The sequence below is a fragment of the Equus caballus genome, chromosome 3, assembly GCF_041296265.1.
Source record: "Equus caballus isolate H_3958 breed thoroughbred chromosome 3, TB-T2T, whole genome shotgun sequence".
Lineage (NCBI taxonomy): Eukaryota > Metazoa > Chordata > Mammalia > Perissodactyla > Equidae > Equus > Equus caballus.
In genome coordinates, this window is record NC_091686.1 from 50,614,437 (window position 1) to 50,633,466 (window position 19,030).

Consider the following 19,030-nt stretch of genomic DNA (forward strand, 5'->3'; position numbering starts at 1 on the left):
GCATGTACAGCTCTTAGGTCAGCCCAGGAGTACATGAAGAACTTTATGAGTTTAATTTCTTGATTTTCCTCTTCTTCACCATGATCTCCCGAACACCTTCCAGCTCCCAGGCCTTCCTTCCTGGTCGCCCATACAGAAAGCTAGGGCTTTAATTTCCTGTGTCTACTATAAGCTTCTTGTAACTATCTCTGCATCTACTGCCAAGCAGCAGGAGGATAGAGAAAGAAAAAAACAGGGGAGATTCACTTCATACCCTTGGGACCATAGCTCTCCCCGTCATCTGAGTTTGGGGTGCTTTGTTGGCCACTATCAGGAAATTTCCTCCTTTCTCTTGACCCATGGGATTTTTCTTTCCCACGATCCCTTTCCCAAAAAGCGATGGCTTTTCTTTGAGCTTTTTTTGTTCCTTTCCTATGCACACTTCTAGATTGAGAGCTTCCCTTGAGTCCATACCAGCAGATAACGGAGGAAAATAAATACAGGAAACTCACCACTGGTTGGTGTCACTTCAGATCCTGGCCTTTTCCCCAATCTTCCTGCTAAATTTTACTTTTCAGCATCTTAATATAGCTGCGCCAGCATTTGTACTTTCATTCAGTGGCAGAGACGGGCCAGAGTGTGCTTCCTCCATCTTCCTTAGAACTTTAATCTTTCTCAAATACTCTTAACCCACAATTTATTGCTCAAATTTTGGGATTTCCATTGTACTCTAATAGTTCTTTGCAGTTTACAGATAGATTTATAAATTTATTAATAAATTTCACATGAATGATCTCATTTTATCCTCACAACAAGCATGTAAGTTTTAACAGATGTAAGAACTGAGGTTCAAGGAGTCTACACTCACACTGGTTAGTACTTAGCAGCGAAATGACTAGAAGTTTGATCTCTCAGTTCTAAGGTGAGTTCTTCATATCATGATTTCCTTTTAGCTTACTTTGGTTCATTCTGTTTTATACATCCTCTTGATAGTACTAGTCTAGTGTGAAAATATAAATGAGTAATATATGGAGGCTGAGATTTACTTAAGTGCTAGGGAATCTGAGCAGAGAGAATATCACACATATTTCCATTTCTCTGCTTTTCTTTGGGCTCTTTCTTTTACCTGACCTAACTTTCCTCACAACACTACAGACAAAGATCTGTTCAATCTCTATTACCCATATAAACTGTTTCCACCATTGCCACCTGGATTTAGACAGAATGACGACTAAATGGCCAGTGCTAGGGGAGGGGTTCATGTTCCAGCCTTTCTCTGCTGCTCTCAGCTGCAGGCTCTCAGTAATTTAACAGTTACTATATTCCAAATTCTTTGCTAGGTGTAGCAAATCAAAGAAGAATGAGAGATATCCTATATTTAATGAGGTCTTAATCTAACAAGAGACACAAATCATGTTATTGCTTCAGCAACTACTGGCAAATATTTCTTGTTTGCTCATTATGTGCAAGGCATTGTGTTAAGCCCACAATATAGTTAAATCTATAAAGTAGTAAAATTACACCCACTTGACAAATGAAGAAACAAAACTCTCTAGAGAGGTTAAGTAACTCATTCAAGATCACATGATGTAGTAAGTGATGATGGCATGATTTGAACCCAGATACCTAAACATTAAGTGATTAGAATTCAGGTTTCCTAATAATACATAGTATTCTCTCCACTACTACTTTGAAGTTAATTAAACTTTGTTCTGTTTTAGTTCTAACAGATTTATACTTTTTTTTGAGGTATAGTTGACTTACAGCATTAAATAAGTTTCATGTGTACAACATAATGATTTGATACTTGTATACATTGTGAAATGATCACTACAAAAAGTCTAATTAACATGCATCACCACACGTAGTTACAGAATTCTTTCTTCTTGGGATGAGAACTTTTAAGATCTACTCTCTTAGCAACTTTCAAATGTGCTGTACAATATTATTAACTATAGTTGCCATGCTGTACACTACATCCCCATGCCTTATTTATTTTATAACTGTAAGTTTGTACCTCTTGACTCCCTTCCTTTTGTTCAAGCAGATTAATCCGTCTTGACACTCAGCAGAGAAGTTGATAAGATCTCCTTAAAGAAGACAGCACATCCAAAACCCCTTCCCACCACACCAAAGCTGTTTCTTCTGCTGTCTTTCTCATCTCAGCTAATGGCAACTCCATTCTTCCAGTTGCTCAGAACAAAAACTTTGGTGTGACCTTAGTCCCCTCTCTTTGTCTTACATCTCACTTCCAGTATGTCAGCCAATCCTGTTGTCTGTACATTTAAACCATGCCCAGAATTTGACAAGTTCTCACGATTCACACTAATTACTTTATCTAAACCACCAACATCTCTCACCTGAATTAACTGCTTCTGCCCTCATCCTTCTGCAGTCTATTCTCAATACAACATCTAGAGAGGGTCCGATAAAACATAACTCACATCATGTCAGTTATCTGTTTAAAACCCTGAGATGGCTCCTTATTTCATTCTATAAAAGTCAAATTCCATCTCCAATATATGAGGGTATAGGAGATTTGACTCTGTTTATTTCTCTAACTTGCTCTCTTGTCCTCTCATTCCACACCAGCCACCCTGGACTCCTGGTCATCTTTGCACACAGCAGGGATACTCCCATCTCAGGGCCTTTGCACTTGCTGTTCCCTACCTAAAGTATTTTCCCCCCAATATCCAAAGAGCTAGCTTCAACATTTTCTTTTTTCCCAGCAAAGTTTTCCTTGGCCACTCAAAGCAAAATTTCAATTCCTTTCCCAACCCTGCATATTATCCTTTCTGGCATTAATTTTCCCTGCTAATGATTATCAGTACCTATACCACTAACTACTTTGCTTATTTATCTTATTATTGTCTCTCTTTCCTTGGTAGAATACAAAGTCTATGAGGGCAGGGATCTCTCTCTTCAGCACCTAAAAAATGACTGGCCCACAATAGGTTCTAAGTAAATATAAGATGAAGGAAGAATACCCCCAAAAAGAGAAGGCACAAACTGTACTTATGCTTTAAAATACACCCAACTCTCCCCTCACCTATAAATCTTTTATAATTTAATACAATGCTGACCATAGTAGATACGCAGTAAAAATTGAAAACTATTCTTAGATGAGTTGGTGACCAAGGGTGAAAGTTGTAGAGAACATTTTTCACTCATTTTCCACTATGGAAAAATAGTTGCCTTTTCAATAGAGGTTAAATAGGTAAGCATTATTCTGCTCACCACTTCTGTTAGATTAGCACCATCATCCAAATGACCAACTTGGCTTGGCCTGTTAGCTGAGACAAACTTACAAATGGACCAGTTTTTTTTTTTTTAATCAAAGCAACTCAAATAATAGAGAAAAATGTAGAAGCAAAGACAAACTAAAACCACTGTTGCAGGTTGAAGTAAACAAGGCTGACAAGTGAAGGTAGTCTGTAGGTCAATTTGCAACCCTGGGCCTAAAGTCTTAGGCAAAATCAGTCCACCCAACTTGTGAATCAAGACAAAATTTCACAATGACGAATATCCCCAAAACAGAGGTTGTCAGCACCTTAATGTATTTGTTCCACTTTGCAATCCTAGCTAAAATTGGCTGTTTCTTACTCCTTTATATCTGACTGAGACCTAACCTTGGAGATGATTGATTTATCCATAAATGATAAATACAGTAATTATTTACCACTAATTTTGCACTTTCAAGAGCACAAAAAGAAATTTTATTGTTGCCTAAAGATGTAATTTTTTAAAATCACATATCTCAGTGAATGTCTAAGGATCTGGATGTTAGGAAAACTGTGATCTGGTTTGGAGTCAAGTAAAATATCAAGCTTCTTAGGAAGCTCTGGGTCAATGTTTCCTGTAACTCCAAGGAAATATATCCATGCCATCTAATTTAATGACCCTCAATTAAGTTTACTTTAGAGAATTAAATCACAAAAGGATTTTAGCGTAATTCACATTAGCCCTAATTCTCAGATATACCCCGTATACTTTTATAAATAACACTTTTCACCTGCAATGCACTTTGCCATTTGCATTTTTCCTCTACAAACTGTGGTGGTGGTAACGCTATACTCCAAACGATCCTGATTCTCTTCCATGGTGGGATTGTGCTTCCTGACCTCTCTGTGGTTGGATGGGGCCTTGTGAGTAGCTCTGGCCAATGAATTATGAGCAGAAGTGATGTGTCAGTTCCAAGCAGATGACATAATTGCCTCCAGACCCTTCTTTCCTTCTGCATCTGGTTACTAGCGATGTTGGAGATGATGGCTACTGTGTCATTCTGGGTCCCTAAGTGATCACAAGCTGAGCCCCAGCTGATCTGTTATAGTTTTACATCATGAGCAAGAAATAAACTTTTGTTGCTTAGGTCACTGAGATTTTGGTCTTGTCACCAGAGCATAGCCTGGCCTAACATGACTGATACACACATGTCATCTTACAGGATTTTTATATGTTATATTATATGATAGGTATGCTCTTATATGATTCTCCCAACAACCTCTGAGGTAAGAAGCTTAGGTTTAATTGTTCTTTCTTCTTTTATAGATAAGGATACTGAGGCTCAGAGAGGTAAATACTTTGCCTGAGTTACACAGAATTAATAAGCGAGAAAACTCGGAATGAAGCATATTTATTGACTTCATGTCTACTACCCTTTTAAAAAGATATAACTCTAAACACAGAAAGAGTCTTCTATTTCTCATTCTTGACAGAAGGGTTTTCAACTTGAAAATTTTCAGAGTTGAATATTATGTGTCAATTTATATTAAAAAATGTCATGATTCATCACAATATTTCATGTTATCCCACATCTGTGCTCATTTGCCTTGGTCTTTTAACTGTTCAGAGCAGCCACGAAGCAGAGAATACAGGAAGGTGATAAATGTCACTTTTTAAAGTACATGCTTTGAACTAAAGGCTGTTTCATTTGCATAAATGTTTAAAATACTGTTTATTCATACAAAGTAGATCCTTGATAACAGTAACCTTGTATTCACAACATACCCTCATGACAGTCTTATGTTGTGTAGCTCCAGTCTCTGGGATGGGAAAACTATACACCAGTTCATCTCTTTCAGGAAATGTATCTTAAGAGATTTCTCAAAGCAAGGAAAGCAAAATGGTTTACACCGAGATAATTTGGTTAAAAAAACCCAACAACAACAGAAACAAAAACCTTTCTCCCATACGGGATTTGGTGTATGAACAGAACTGAAGAGGGTCTTCAGACTGGATCTTTCAGTACTCCCTGTTTCTGAAAGCCTACACCCTGTGCAACTATTCTGGAGCAATTATTAACCACACAATGAGCCCGCGGGACAGCAGATGCTAGGCTCCCCTTTCCCTCCCTTTTCACCTCCTCAGTCAAACATATTTGTAGAGTACATATTTATCTACTTTAAAAAAAGAAGAAAAAACCCTGTATCCACCCTTCTAACAGGAAGTAAAGCAGGACTTCTCCTCATAGGCTATAAAAATATTGACAGGAGATAATGGGCCTCTATAAGATACTGGTGGGAAGTGAGTTAATAATCACAGGATCGAACTGTAGGAGCTTCAGATGCTGCCTGAAGGCAGAATGGCAATGAATGCTGTTTTTGTTGATAACTAGCTGGTGACAGAAAGCTCTTTGAACTTTCCTTTACTGGAATTGGAAAATACATTAGGAGAGAGATATATAGTAATAAGATATACCTATCATATTTATATCCATGAATTAATTTTCCACAAATATAAGAAATAAATAAGCATCCCCTCCATGAGAAAAAAAAAGGCCAGCTCACTATTTTTTTCTAAATTAAGATGTGATTCGCAGTAATTAGAAATATTGGAGGATACACCCTTCTTTTTCAAACATCGCAAGAAAGTAAACTAATTTAGCCAAACAGTATTATCTAATTTAATGAAATATCCAGAGAATTTTCTCTTTTAAAAATGTTACTATAGTTCAAAATTCTTATAAGTGTTAGATGTTCGAACTTTTCAGAAACCTAAGAAGTTTTTTATATAGCCTAAAACAGTCAAGGCAGGGAAAGCACGAGAATCAGAGCTCTTCTAGGAGAGCTGAGGATGTTCTTTAACATGGATCAACAAAGGAGTCAACCACACTCTGAAAATAACAGTTTTATCCTTCTCCTGAAGCATAAATCTTTACTGCCCTTCTGTATAAACCAAACTGAAAAGATAGGCTGCATCATTTTCTGTAATGATTAACCCCCTATCTGCCAGCTGTCCTGGTGAATACCTCTAGACTGGAGCAGTCATTTAGCAACCACAAGTAGAACAGGTGCAAATCCTTCTGCAGGTTTTACAGTAGCACCCCCCCCCCTTGCCCGTATCTGATTTCTAGAAGTATGATTTTAACCAAATGTCTTATTCATGCATGCATTTTAAACTTATGGGGCAAATGTTGAAACAATTTAAAGCTTCTGCTGCTCTGAAACATATAATAATGGTGAAACCATCAGTTGGAGATGAAACCAGTTTACTGATGAAAAATTCAGGAGGACCCAGTGAAAGGCTCAATTACCTAGGTAAACCTCAGGACACAGTTCTGAATGGTTCATTTCATTTCCTCTATGGTTCTCTGTAAATCTTCCGCAAACCAGTTTACAAGCATGACGGACAAAATTATTCCCATTGATCAAAGACAGCGTCTTTGGGGGAATTTCATTTATTGCCTAGATGAAAACAAATTGAAAAGGGTACATGAAAAAAAAGAAACAGAACTGAGGACTACTTTTAGAGAGAAATTATCCTGAAAAGTTTACTGCTTAATGGCTATTTGGTGCTGCAAGCAGCAGCGCGTTCTTTGGGTTGCATCCAGTGAACTTGACAATGGTATAGCCGGAAGTCCGGCGAGTCCTGCAGGCTGGAGGAGGGATTGTTCTGAGAAAAGAGGTGTTGAGGCGCTCAGATGCAAACGATGAGGGGAGTGTTAAATGAAGGCTACTACAGCAAGGGGCCTGCCTGGGGAAGAATTCTCACCCAGGAGGGAATAGAGATCTCAGACTCTTGATCAACAGATGGGCTGATGCTGCGCTGCATCAGTGTTCCCGAGTTCATTGACGGAGATTAGGAGGTGAAAGTCGACAGCGCAGCCACGAAACACTGCTAGGTAGTTTTGTCAGAAGAGAGGGGTGGGTAAAAAAGAATAGGAGAGAAAACGCTTCAGTTCACAGTGCCGGGAGATCTGGTTTCCCCCGGTCTCGGCCACCGCCTGCACCTCCCCACCTCCGCTCCATGCCGGGCCAGGGTTAAGGGGCGAAGCCCGCAGCTGCTCCTATAGGAGGCGCTGCAGATTCTCCCATCTCTGCAAGATAGTCACTTGCACCAGCCCCCGCCCGGCTCCTGGGAAGAAGCGGTGCTGCCTCGCTCGCCACGCAGCGCAGCGGCTGCTCTGGTCTTGCCCCGACTGTGCGAGGGAGGCAGGAGGCGAAGAGGGAAGCCCCGGGGAATGGAGACAATGAGGTTGGGGAGAAGTGGGTAAAGGAGCAAAGACGCAAAATAAAACGACTAAGAAGGATCAATATTGGGAAGCAAGGGTCGAGGGCGTGGGGGAAGGAAATGGTGGGAAAGGGACCAAGGGATGACAGAGGACTGGGGGGAAATGATAGGGAAGTGGAAACTGAAAGAAGAGAATGAATGAAAAGCATGCGAGGGCTCATAAAAAAGAAGAGAAGACGGTGCACAGAGCAGTACTCTAGAAAACGCAGGTATCGATAAAAAAAAAAAAAAAAAAGTCTGGGGGCAGGAGGCTGGAATCGCGCCTCCGCCTCCCGGGGATCCAGTCGGGTACCCGCTCCGTCACACCAGCGCTAACGCGTCCTCGACCTCGGAGAGGAGGAGTCAGCGCGGGAAGCGCTTCCCAAGACTGGCCTCCGGGCATCTGCCGGTCCAGACGAGTCCCGGCAAGGTATCCTGGGGGCGTCTCTGAGCTGGGATACACAAAAGTGAATAAGAGCCTGCCCGACTCAAGGGGCTCAGAGAAAAGCACTTCCAAAAACTGTTACAATGTCACTTACTGAAAGGACCATTGGGAGCACAGTGGAGTGACGCTAAACTCTGCTTGGGGAATTCAGGGCTTAGGAAAACAGTTGAAGAAGGGAGGGAAGAACCTGTTAGAAAGATCTTGTAGGAGTTTTCCAGGCAGAGGGAGAGGTTCTGGTGTTGGCTGCAATCAATTTAAAGAGTCTATCTAATGTAAAGAGAACGTGAGACAAGGAGTTCTGTAGCCAGCCAGAGCACCCAGCAACCTGGGCGACCTTGGTCTTCACTGCTCTCTTCCGTGGGCATTATCTGCCTACCGTTAGGACAGTGGCAAAGTCAATTAAATATGGGTTCCTATCCCTAAGGGACTGGCCTTTTATAAATAAATCAGCAATACCAACCGCTTAAGAAAAAGCTTTGCATGGGGTCCCAGGAGAGAAGAAAAAAGATAAATCTTCACTAGACCTTGGAGGATTGGGGAGGCACCCAAAAGGAGGTGAGCTCGGAGGTAAAAGCAGAGTTTTGAGGACAACCCTTAATTAACAAGATGAATTATTTTCTCCTTTGTTTCCCAAGAGTGTGAGGGTGGGGAGAGGTCCACCAAAAGGAACCTGTCTATAAAATGCCCGGCATGTGGAACAGTGCTCCAGAGACTCTGCCAAACAGACCCTTCCAAATTACTCCTCTCCTACAGCCCCGAGGAGCCTCAGGCTCCTCATCCATACAGTATTTGGCCCAGTAACCATGCCTCCCAGCCTCACCCCTTCAGTCCTTGGCCCAACTGGTCAACACAGGGTGACGGACATATGAGAAAACACTGAAACAAAGCCAATGCCCCTGGTCTGGGTAGATCACACCTCTCTTTGTTGATAGCAAAATGGACACGGCAAAGGAACAAGGAGAGAGACAGGACAAAATATTGGGAAAGTAGCGCCCTGGCCCACAGTGAACTCTTAGGGTTGTTCCAAAGTAAGGCCAAATAGGAAAGAGCCTGTGTCACAGCTTTCTGCTTCCTGCTGGAAATTGGAGCTGCAGTCTGGGTTTAGGTCTTGGCAAAAAGGGCTCTGAACTAAATCCTTAGGTGCTATCCTGGTATGCAGGTGGGAGAAGGAGCAAAGGGGAAAAATGTCCTGTGAGAAAATGGCTAGACATGACAGCAAGTACAAGGTGCATCTCTTGTTCCTAAAATCTGGCCTATGGAGTAGCTTGCAAACTTTTCTTTTTTGATTAGAAATACATCCTACTTTTCAGATACCCCATACTCCTCACTTCACTCCTTGTGGCGTTGAAAGCATCCAAGGGACAAGCATCACAAAAGCGATTGCCCTAAACTGCTGAGCAGCAATGCTATAAAATGGAGTACTGACTCTTGGTAGGTAAAGAACAGAGCTTTTCAAAACAAAAAGATATTTTTCAGACACTGAACCACTCAGACAGTGGTAAAGGTGTGCTTGGAGGAAGCTTTAAGGGAAAAAAGCCAATAGCTCAGATGACCAGGCAAATAAAAAATGTATGTTATCACTGAATGAATCCACAGCTACAAATGTAGCAAGTTAATTTACTTCTCCCTCCAAGAGAAACAATAAAAATTATAGCCCCACTTCCCTCCCATTCTTACAAGCATACACAGAGCAGAATTTTGGGAAATGACTTGCTTCCAGGCCATTACTCTTCAGGACACACTTTCATATAACATTCTTTAGGCCCATTCCCTAACCTTCACATGCTATTTAGTATTTGGATGGATTTTTCTAGATGAGAGCAGAAATGAGTTTGTATAGATAATAAGAGGCACCCATGTCCAGTATCAGTCGGTCAGAGGAGGAAAGCTGGCATTCCAAATGAAAATTATTCTAACCAGTAAGTCTCTCAAATCTATCACTCGGAAATGGAGCCTGCTCCATGGCCACCTCCAAAGGATTCTCCGTCTCTAGAGCAAATGTAAAGTGGAAGAGTTCAGGAATCTCTCACCTCTGAGTCTGAGCAAGAGCAAGAGGAACAGTGTAAGGTGACTGGCTTAAAATATGCACTTGAGGCAGGCGAAGCTTAGACTCAGGGCTGACCCGGACTTGTGTGGTATGGAGAGGCTCTGTTACCTTAGGCAGGCTGTTTCACCTCTCTCAGAGCCTCAGTTTCTTCTGGTATGAAATTAGGCCTACACTCTCACTACCAACTTCATAAGAAAGAGAAGTATCCTCTGAGCTCAAGAAGAAGAGATTGGTACTGTGGTTGACTTGAAGGTTGGCACTTAGGGTTTCAAGCTACTTGGAATGTCTATTATTTCTGAGAGAAACAATGAAGGCTACAAACCGGGTACCCTCGGAACTGTGGGTGAAACAATTTGATGGCAGACATAAGGCTACAGTCTAAGCTGATGGACCCCTCTGTAGCAAGAATGTACTCTCACCTTGGGGATGATGCTTCTTTTCCGTGTTTTATTCTGAGATTCCAACCAAGTTCTAAGTTCTGTAAGGCTCTATTTTATTTTTGTGTATCTCTCTCATGGTGGTTAAGCCCAGTGTTACTCTACCATCGGTACCACCCAGTAAGTATTCATTCATTGAAGAAAAGAAGGGGAAGATGGGGGAATATGAATAAGAGACAGCGGAGCAGGAGTTTGGAATGAATAAAAGAATTAATCGCTAAAAAATGTTGCGCTGTCTCATGATAGCATTGCCTTCATAAAATTGATTTTCTCTGTGTTCTTTGATCATCATTACTAACACAAGGGAACAGCTACTTCTTCAGTCAGGTTGTAGATGGCTGACCCCTCCGTCACAGTCCATGGCCCTCTGAGTTCATGCTGGAGTTATTACAGAGCGATGTGATAGTCAAAGGGCTTCATGACAATCTTACCCCATCTCCTTATTTCTCTTAGAGTTTACGTAGCCTGAGAAAATTCTTGCTCCCTGCTTTTCACAAGCAGTCACTGGTTATGATTTTGGCTTCTCTCACTGAGCCCGGGGGCCCATGTTTTGGACCTCCTGGACCGATGACCTTATGGCTCCAAAGGGAGCTGGGATCACTTTAGAGTTGAGTCACCTCAGGCCTCGAGCCTGTTGTCTCAGGCCTCATAAGCAAGAAAGTCAGGTTCATGGGATCCAAGAAGCTAAGCTGTCTGCTTCTCTCCTCTTGGAAAAATGACTGAGTATTGTAAAAGAAGGCAAAGGGGCAGATTAGCCAGTGCCTATTTTCACAGGCAATCCCGAGAAGAGGTCTAACAGGAACTCCTTTAGGTCAGTGCTTTTCACAGTGTAGTCCTTGCTCCACTGGCATCAGATTCACCTGGGAAACCTGTATGAAGATTCCTGGAATTCTGCCTTGACCTACTGTATCAATATCTCTTGGGTTAGAGGAAAATTTAAAGAAAAAAAAAATCGTCCTGTACATTTCTGCTAGGTTGTTTCCAGAAATAAATACACCTAATTGAAAATGAAAAGAACTGGCCTTCCATCTTCCTAGTCAACTGGTGGCCCTAAGTTTTCAGCTCTCTCCTGGTTTTGTGGCCTTTAAGATATAAAGAATGACGCCTACTCCTTCCTCAAATGCTACCTCGCTCCTGCCTCCCAATCCTAGCCCTTCCCCCACCAGCACCTGAGCTCCAGGGGTTTGTAGGGGCTGGAAGGTAGGAAAAACTCTCTCTAGAATAGACCAGTAAGTGGCCAGTGGCCCAAAAGAGCAATGACATTTGTTGGTTTGAGAAATCCCAAGACAACACCTGAGATCCTAGCTTACACTTTCCTTCATCATCTTGACAGTAGCTGGGCCTGGTGAGCCAGCAGGCTATCAGAACACTGCTTTCCTTATCAGATCTCTTAACTCTTCAATCAGGATTGTTAGGGAGAGAGAGAGAGAGAGAGAGAGGGAGAGAGGGAGAGGGAGGGAGGGAGGATGATACTTATATTGGATAGCATCTTGTTTTTCATCCATATGCAGGAAACTTCTGGTTTCCGTGGGGTAAAGTATGAATTTGTAGCATGGGGCCCTCCTGCAGACTGGGCAGCAAACACCTATTTTATTTGCTTGTTTGTTTTGGAGCAGGGGGAGCAGGGCTGAAGTTGGAACAGGATCGCTGGGATGCAAAGAGGCCTAAAATCTTTGGACCAAAATACTTAACTCTGCTTTTCTTTTCTTAAGGAGTGAAGGAAAGAAAAGTCAGGTACGTGTGTCCCAGCCCTGAGAGACGATGCCAGTGGGCTGTCTTCTAAATTTACGTCTAAACTCTAAGAACTTCAACAGTATCCATATATATACAATAGAGAATATTTTAGAATAAAGGAGGGACTGAGGAAATGTATCTTTGGCTAGAAATGGGGAGTGGACCTTCCACTGCAAGCCCTGGGGCGGCTAGTCGCGCGGGCTGGAGGGAGCTCGTTTGCACGGCCACTTGCGCGGAGGATGCGCTTGCTTCCTAGTCCTGGTTCACTGCTTCAGGTGCCTCAGCCCCCAGCCCAACTTTTCCTGGACGACCCCACAGCTCTCCCGCCGCCTCTTCCTCCAGCTTCCCCTCCCCTTGGCATTGCTTGGTTTTAACTTCGCGCAGCTTCTTTTCTTGCCTGGCTGGTTGCTGGGAGGTGCAGTGGGCAGTGGCGGCTCCCGCTGCGAAGCTGGGGGAGGAGAGGGGCCCGGGCCAGGCGCGGGAGGCGGCGAGAGACTCTCGCTTCTGTGAGTTCTGCCGGTGGGGGGCCGAAGAAGGCTGTCGACGAGGAGGACGCTGAGGTTGAGGAGGCCGGGGAGGGGTGATGATGGTGTTAAATGTGGCCGCGCAGCTCCCCGGGGAGCTGCCTGAAAGGAGAGTGCGCTCACCAGCTGACAGCGCGTGCTCCGCTCCAGACGCTCCGCACCGCGGCCAGGAGCCTCTGCCAACCCCTCTATTGTCAACCGTTCTCTAATTAAGAAACACTCACATTACGGCAAACCACCCCCACGCTTCTTGGTTCCTGTCCTTTTCTTTATCTTCCCCCGACTTCTCTCCTCCCCTGCCTCTCCCCTGCGTCCCAGGATTTAACCCATTCTCCGCCTTTTCTAGTTAGGGGCCTAGCAGAAGGAGAGGGACCTCAGTGGTTGGAGTCTGAGATTCGGCTCAGCCTAGGCCTGAGGGTGGCTGGTGAGAGTACAGTCAAAAACAAGGAGGAAAATTTACATCTTGGCTATACACCCTCCTCCCCAATCTCCAACCTCTTCTCACAAAGCTAACTGCAAGTAATTCAACTACTAGAGGTCTTTACCCCTCACTAGTACTTGCTGGTTTTTCCAGTCTGCAGTTGACAAGTCTAGATTGCAGTTGACAAGTGGGTCTGACACTCTTCGTTTCCTGTTCTAACTGGGGCTTGGGACTGCTAAGATGAAGTTGAGCATCTCTTTCTCGAATTTTGAAATGAACAGAGGAGAGAAATAATTACAAGATATCCTTTGATAAAACACCCCTTACTTGGTTCAGGTTTAAATCTCTAAAATCAATAGAAAGGCCTAATTAAAGCATTGGTCCTGCATTGGTTAAGAGTAAGGAAATTAACTCCCCCCCCTTATTTTCTAGTCAAGCTAGACCCCCAGTAAGCAATGTCCCAGAGAGAACGTGTTTAAACTTGCCAGTTGCCAAAAATAATCTTCCTTTAGCTTTCTCTGAAATCAAATAAGTTTCCCAAAGTGCGGTGCTCCAAAAGCCTCCACAAATAAAAGTGGTGTTGGGGTGGAAGGCAAAGACGGAATATAAAGCAAGCTGCTTAAAGTATCTAAAACTCTAGAAAGCACCAGCAGTGTCTCAAAAGACTAACCCGATTTATCTATCTTCATTACTTTAAGAAATGCTGCCTCTTTGTTTGTTTGGGTGATATTAAGCATGCTTAACTTGCACACATAGTTGATTCCTTTGCTAGTATCTTGGATACTTGGATCTGACTTTGGAAGGTAGAAGCTAATTGCTAATAATGGAGAGAAAGGAACCAGTCAGCATGGCAGGAGTAGTCTGGCATATGGGGAATGAGCGCTCAGAAATACTCAATATTCAAGTTTCCAAAATATTAATGAGATTATAGCAACCTGCAGCTATATGTTACAGCTTGTTAATGGAGTGTAAGAGAGCGAGCTGCCCGGCGTTTGTTATGCAAACTTCATAGCAGAACCTAAAAATGGAAATGTGATTGTACATCTCTTTCAAAGAAATGCCAACATAAAAAGAAAGAAAGAAATAGAATGAAGAAAAGAAAAGAGGTTAAAGTCCTCATTTGAAGTTTGAGTACTTAATTTATCACAGAGTGATTTGGCTTTTTGTGCATGTCTCAATGGGTTAGAAGAATTCATCCTCACTTTTCAATCAGTGTGACATAGAATTTCCAATCAGATATTTTGTTATGGCTATTTTTCTCTGGAGAAGAAATGTAAAGTGGCTTTCTTAAATGAAGTTGGCATTGTCTCCAATTCATATATAATGCCGCTAACATTTAAAAGTATAAATATCTGCCTATTATTGTGGTAAGAGCAAAAAAACCCAAACATTTGCATAACTCGAGTTCTTAGGAAAAACTTGTGGACTCATTGACCTAGTGGATGGGTGTAGTAAGAATCAGTTCTGGATATTGACACTTTCTGACTGTGTAATTTGGGGGCAAGTAAGGGGTAGTAGTTTCCTCATTTATAAAAGATGGGAAGGAAGATGTTCCTGATGTCATTTCTGTTTTCAGATTTCTGTGAGTCCGTAAAAAAAAAAAAAAGAGCAATAACTTCAGAAGAGTTATTTTCCTCTGGTTGACACAAAATGAGCATAATTGGTTTTGAAAAATGAAACATAAATCGTTTTCTTTGAGGAAAGAAAAATCATAACTTTATTTTTCTTACTCCTGTCTTTCCCCTTCTCCGATTTATAACAGGTAAAACAATTCTGGGTCCTCTTCTCTCTCTCCCTCTATACATGGATGCAAACACACCAAGCCAAGTAACTATAAAAAGATGTGTGCGCTCATCCTGCAAGGTTGCTGTACGCCGTGCCTGTTGAGTCTGCTTATTGAGAGCGAAATGGAAATGTATTAGAAGCAATCGCTTGATTTATTTAGCAGCCGATGATTCCTGATGTTTATCTCGAGCAAGGCAAACTCAGTGGGTGCAAAAGGTTATCTAAGGGACAGGTGCATTGTTTCTGCCCCTGGAAAGTGTTAGGAGCCGCGGGTCACTTCTTCCGGAGAGCTGGCAGAGGCTCTTGGCTTCTCTCTGTCGTAGGCTAAAGCTGAAAGCCATGGATACCCAGGTGGTCGGTTAAAAGCTTGTTCCGGGATTCCCTCTTAAGACCAGAATTGCGCTCCTTCGCGCGTTAATTTGTCTGCAAACCCACTTTGCGGTGCTCTCGTCTTTTCAAGGTACTGGGGGAGACAGGATGATGAAACAGCGACCAAACTAATCTCTCGCTTTTTTTCACTTCCTTGTTCCCGCAAATTGTTATCCCAATGAAGATACAAAACATAAAAGATTTGGCTTAAAATCAACCTCTCAAATTCATTGACCTTTATCCAGTGGAACGTCGCCCAATCTTTAGTTTAATAAATAGTTCTGCTCTCACGTTTGCCAAATATATTTTAGAAATTCCGCTTTATACCCTCTCCATACACACACATGTTAGCTTTATCAAAATCTATGATCCTGAGACCCAGAAGAGGCTTTTCTGCGGTGAGGACCGTGAGGTGAGAGTGAGGGCACCGTTTAGTTTCTGCAACTGACTAAAAAACCGTAGTTAAATGTTTTCTACATAGGAACTAATTCAGAAGGACAAAATAAAAGCAAATGTTATCTCATCTATTGGAAGAAGCAGATCTGTTTGGAAAGAAAAAATGAACGGAGGTCAACAATTTCCTAGGACAACTGCAGGCTTCTAATTTTTGAATCTGTGAACACCAATCCCCCTTTTCCCTCAAAATCTTTTCCATTGTTCTCTTAGTCTCTCTGTGCCCTGGCTACTCCCCCCACAAAGAGGAGAGAAAGAAAGAGATAAGAAGGAAGGGGAGAGAGCTAGCGAGCGAGTCTGTGCTGTGTATTTGACATACGGGAAAGCTTTCAGCTTGGCTAAAGATTTTATGAAGTGGAAACAGCGAGTTCACTACTCCTGGCCAGATCCTAGGAGACCTGAGACTCGTGTCTCCCCTCGCAGAGATTGTTGGGGCTGGGATTAGGGAAGATTGGAAAAAATCCTGGCTATCCAAGAGGCAAAACTGTGTAGCAAATTTGGGAGAAGTTTTATCTCACAACTTAATTATTGACTTGGGCGCTTAGAAATGAAGGGTTTCTGGTGTACTTGAAGGTGCAAGGCTTGTAACAGAATTTTTCTTCGAGACTCTTACGTCGCGTAAATTTGCGTTTAATGGAAGACTTCCAGGCCGTTTTTAAACTGTTTTCAATGCTTACATTAGAATGGAAGAAGTAAGTGACAAGTAAAAGTTATTTTCACGTTTATTTTATCATCTGCAAAAGGAAATACATAAAACAATGGCAGTTGGCTTTGCTAAATTAAAATAAAATGATCTCGAGTAGAAAACGTAAAAAAAATGAATCAAGATAAGTAGATAATGGTAGCAAACACTCAATAATAAATACGTTTTCTAAGATTAACAAAGCAAAATAAAATTAACCAAATGCTTTTGACACTACTGGATGTGTTTTTTAATTTTAATTTTTTAAACAAACATCTGCAAAGAGCTTAAGTATAATAAGTGGCCATGTTAAAAAAAAAAAAAAAAAAAACTGGTCTGCAATTGGCAGTTGAGTTTGTCCCGGAGCCACAGCAGTAGCGGCTGATAAAGTGCGTGCGCCAAGATTCCTAAAAGACGCCAATGTTCTCGCGATCCGATATACATACTGGGTATGTTTATACAATACATAAACCTCAAAGTTCCCTGTTTTCTAACAATTCCATAGTCAAAAGTTATTCACTTTGGAAGCATTAACTTTGCGCCTCATAATGCATTTTGGGAAACAACTTCGGAATGCTAACTCTCCCACACGTGAGTGCGCGCAACACACAGGGATGGACGCCCAGGGCATAAAATAAATTAAACACAAACCAGCGACAGAGAAGAAGATGCGACGTTTTAGCAGCGTATTGGCAGCAGGGAACTAGAATAATGATGTCCTATATGGGTACATATAATTATACTTTATCTATCTACAGGGGGAGCAGAAGGTGGGAGGAAAGAACACAACTTTAACAACAACTTTTCATCAAACAGTATGGACCATAGGAAGTTTGGAATAGAGGCGGCTCTTGCAAAGCATCAAACGTAGCTGCCATCTGAAGCCAAGCCGTTGCTAAACAACGACCATCGCAGAGCAAAAATTAAAAGGGTGCGGGGATCTTTAACCGCGGGGCTTCCCGCGCACTGGGAAAGGGCGATTTTGTTTCTGTCTCAGTTTTCAGGGTTTCTGTCACCTTCCTAACTTGCCTCATCCGAGTCACTGTAATGGGAATGGGGGGAAAACTCTCCGTCGCTTCTGTGGGACCGGGGCGAAGTTTTGCTACTTTCCTCCTGCCCTGGCTGCAGGATGCCCCCGGGCAAAGAAGGCGACAGGTTCTTTTGCGCCATCATCGCCTTCAGGGCGCTGTCCTCGAAAGTCGAGAAGTGCAGAGCGTCCAGCTGCACCGAGTACCCTCCCGCGGAGGCCGGGGTCGAAAAGCGAGTCCGGCAACTTCCGGGCGGGGATGGCCGGGAGCCCCCTCCAGAGGCCGGCTGAGGCCCCGCTGCAGTCGCGGTGCCCGCGCCGCCTTCGTAGGGGGCGGCGGCGCGAAGGTGGTGGTGGTCACTCTTGCAAGATGCTGGTGGCGGCGGCGGCTGCTCTCCACCGCTGGGCGTTTGTAGCAGCTCAGACAAGGCGTTGATGTATATCTGGGCCATCTGCAAGGTCTCGTACTTGGACAGCTTCTTGTCGTTGTTGAAGGACGGGATAACGTTGCGCAGCTGGTCGAAGGCGTGGTTCAGCCCGTGCATCCTGCGTCGCTCCCTGGCGTTGGCCGCCAGCCGCCTTTGCTTCTGCACCCCGTTCACCTGTTTGCTGGAAGGGGCGCGCTGGCGGCTGCAGCCCAGCTCATCTACCACCACCCCGCCTTTCAGCTTGCACAGCTGTTCCCGCACTTTCACGGGCCCGGGGCTCTTGCTGCTGCTGCTGCCACCGCCGCCGCCGCCGCCACAGCTCCTCCTCACCAGCTCCCCGCGGCCGTCCGTCTCCTCCCGGGGCGCCGCGGCCTCGGAGGCACCCAGCTCGGGGGAATGCAGCAAGTACTGGGCGGCGCGTGCTGTGCAGATGCCCTGCAAAGTGGGAGCCAGCCAGGCGCGTGGGTCGGTGCTGTCCAGGAGGGACAGCTCGGCCGGGTAGACGGGATGCTCTCTCATCTGCAGAGTCGCAGGTGGCTGTGGCGGCGGAGGCTGAGGGAGGTGGTGCGGCTGGGGATGGTGATGGTGGTCCCCCAACTCCTTCACTTCAGCCCACTCTTCTGCATGCAGCAGGCGGGACATTGCACTGCAGAAGCTCGGAGGCGCAGAGTCGGAGGAGGCACTGGCAAACCAGTTCAACGACAAAAAAACCCTTCCCGGGTCTCTACTGCAATGTCTTATTTTTTTCCTCCTCTTGACCCTCCCCCACCCACTCGGAGATCACACACTAGGTCGCGTGCAACGAAGCTTCTCCGGTTGCTGAAGGCGCTGCGCCCCTTTAAAAAGCGGCACGCGCCAGTGTGTCTCCCCCCCGCTCCTCTCCCAGCCCCCTCCTCGCGCCGGTCGCGTGTCTGCTCAGCCAATGGAGGGCGCGGGCAGGCGCGTGCGAGCAGCCAATCAAAGAGTTTTTACGCCCGGAGAAAAGTTCCTACGCACCGAGAGCTCAGGCGCACGCTCAGGTCTTTTTTTTCTTCGAACCTCTTTTAAGTTCGTCAAATTCATATGTTAATTGCGGATTGTAACTTGACCCCAGTGTCGTGTCACCGCGCCAGCGGCCGGGCTGCGGGAGCGGATGCGGAGCGGGCACTTGGCTGGAGCCCGAGCCGCCTGCGTCGGACGGGCGCGGCCGAGGGGAGCGAGCGGGCGGGCGG

At 44.2% G+C, this 19,030-nt stretch overlaps 1 protein-coding gene across 1 annotated transcript; it reads right to left on the reverse strand.

Moving 5' to 3' along the window:
• Window positions 1-16,809: 16,809 nt before the first annotated feature.
• Window positions 16,810-18,823, reverse strand: ATOH1 (atonal bHLH transcription factor 1). The gene has a single exon (XM_023636881.2). The coding sequence runs from the start codon at window positions 18,459-18,461 to the stop codon at window positions 17,385-17,387; it is 1,077 nt and encodes a 358-aa protein (XP_023492649.1). The 5' UTR covers window positions 18,462-18,823; the 3' UTR covers window positions 16,810-17,384.
• Between the last annotated feature and the right edge of the window lie 207 nt (window positions 18,824-19,030).

What these genes read in the sequence shown, in the direction of transcription:
- ATOH1 (XM_023636881.2), bottom strand. Translation starts at nt 18,461, where the DNA reads ATGTCCCGCCTGCTGCATGCAGAAGAGTGGGCTGAAGTGAAGGAGTTG.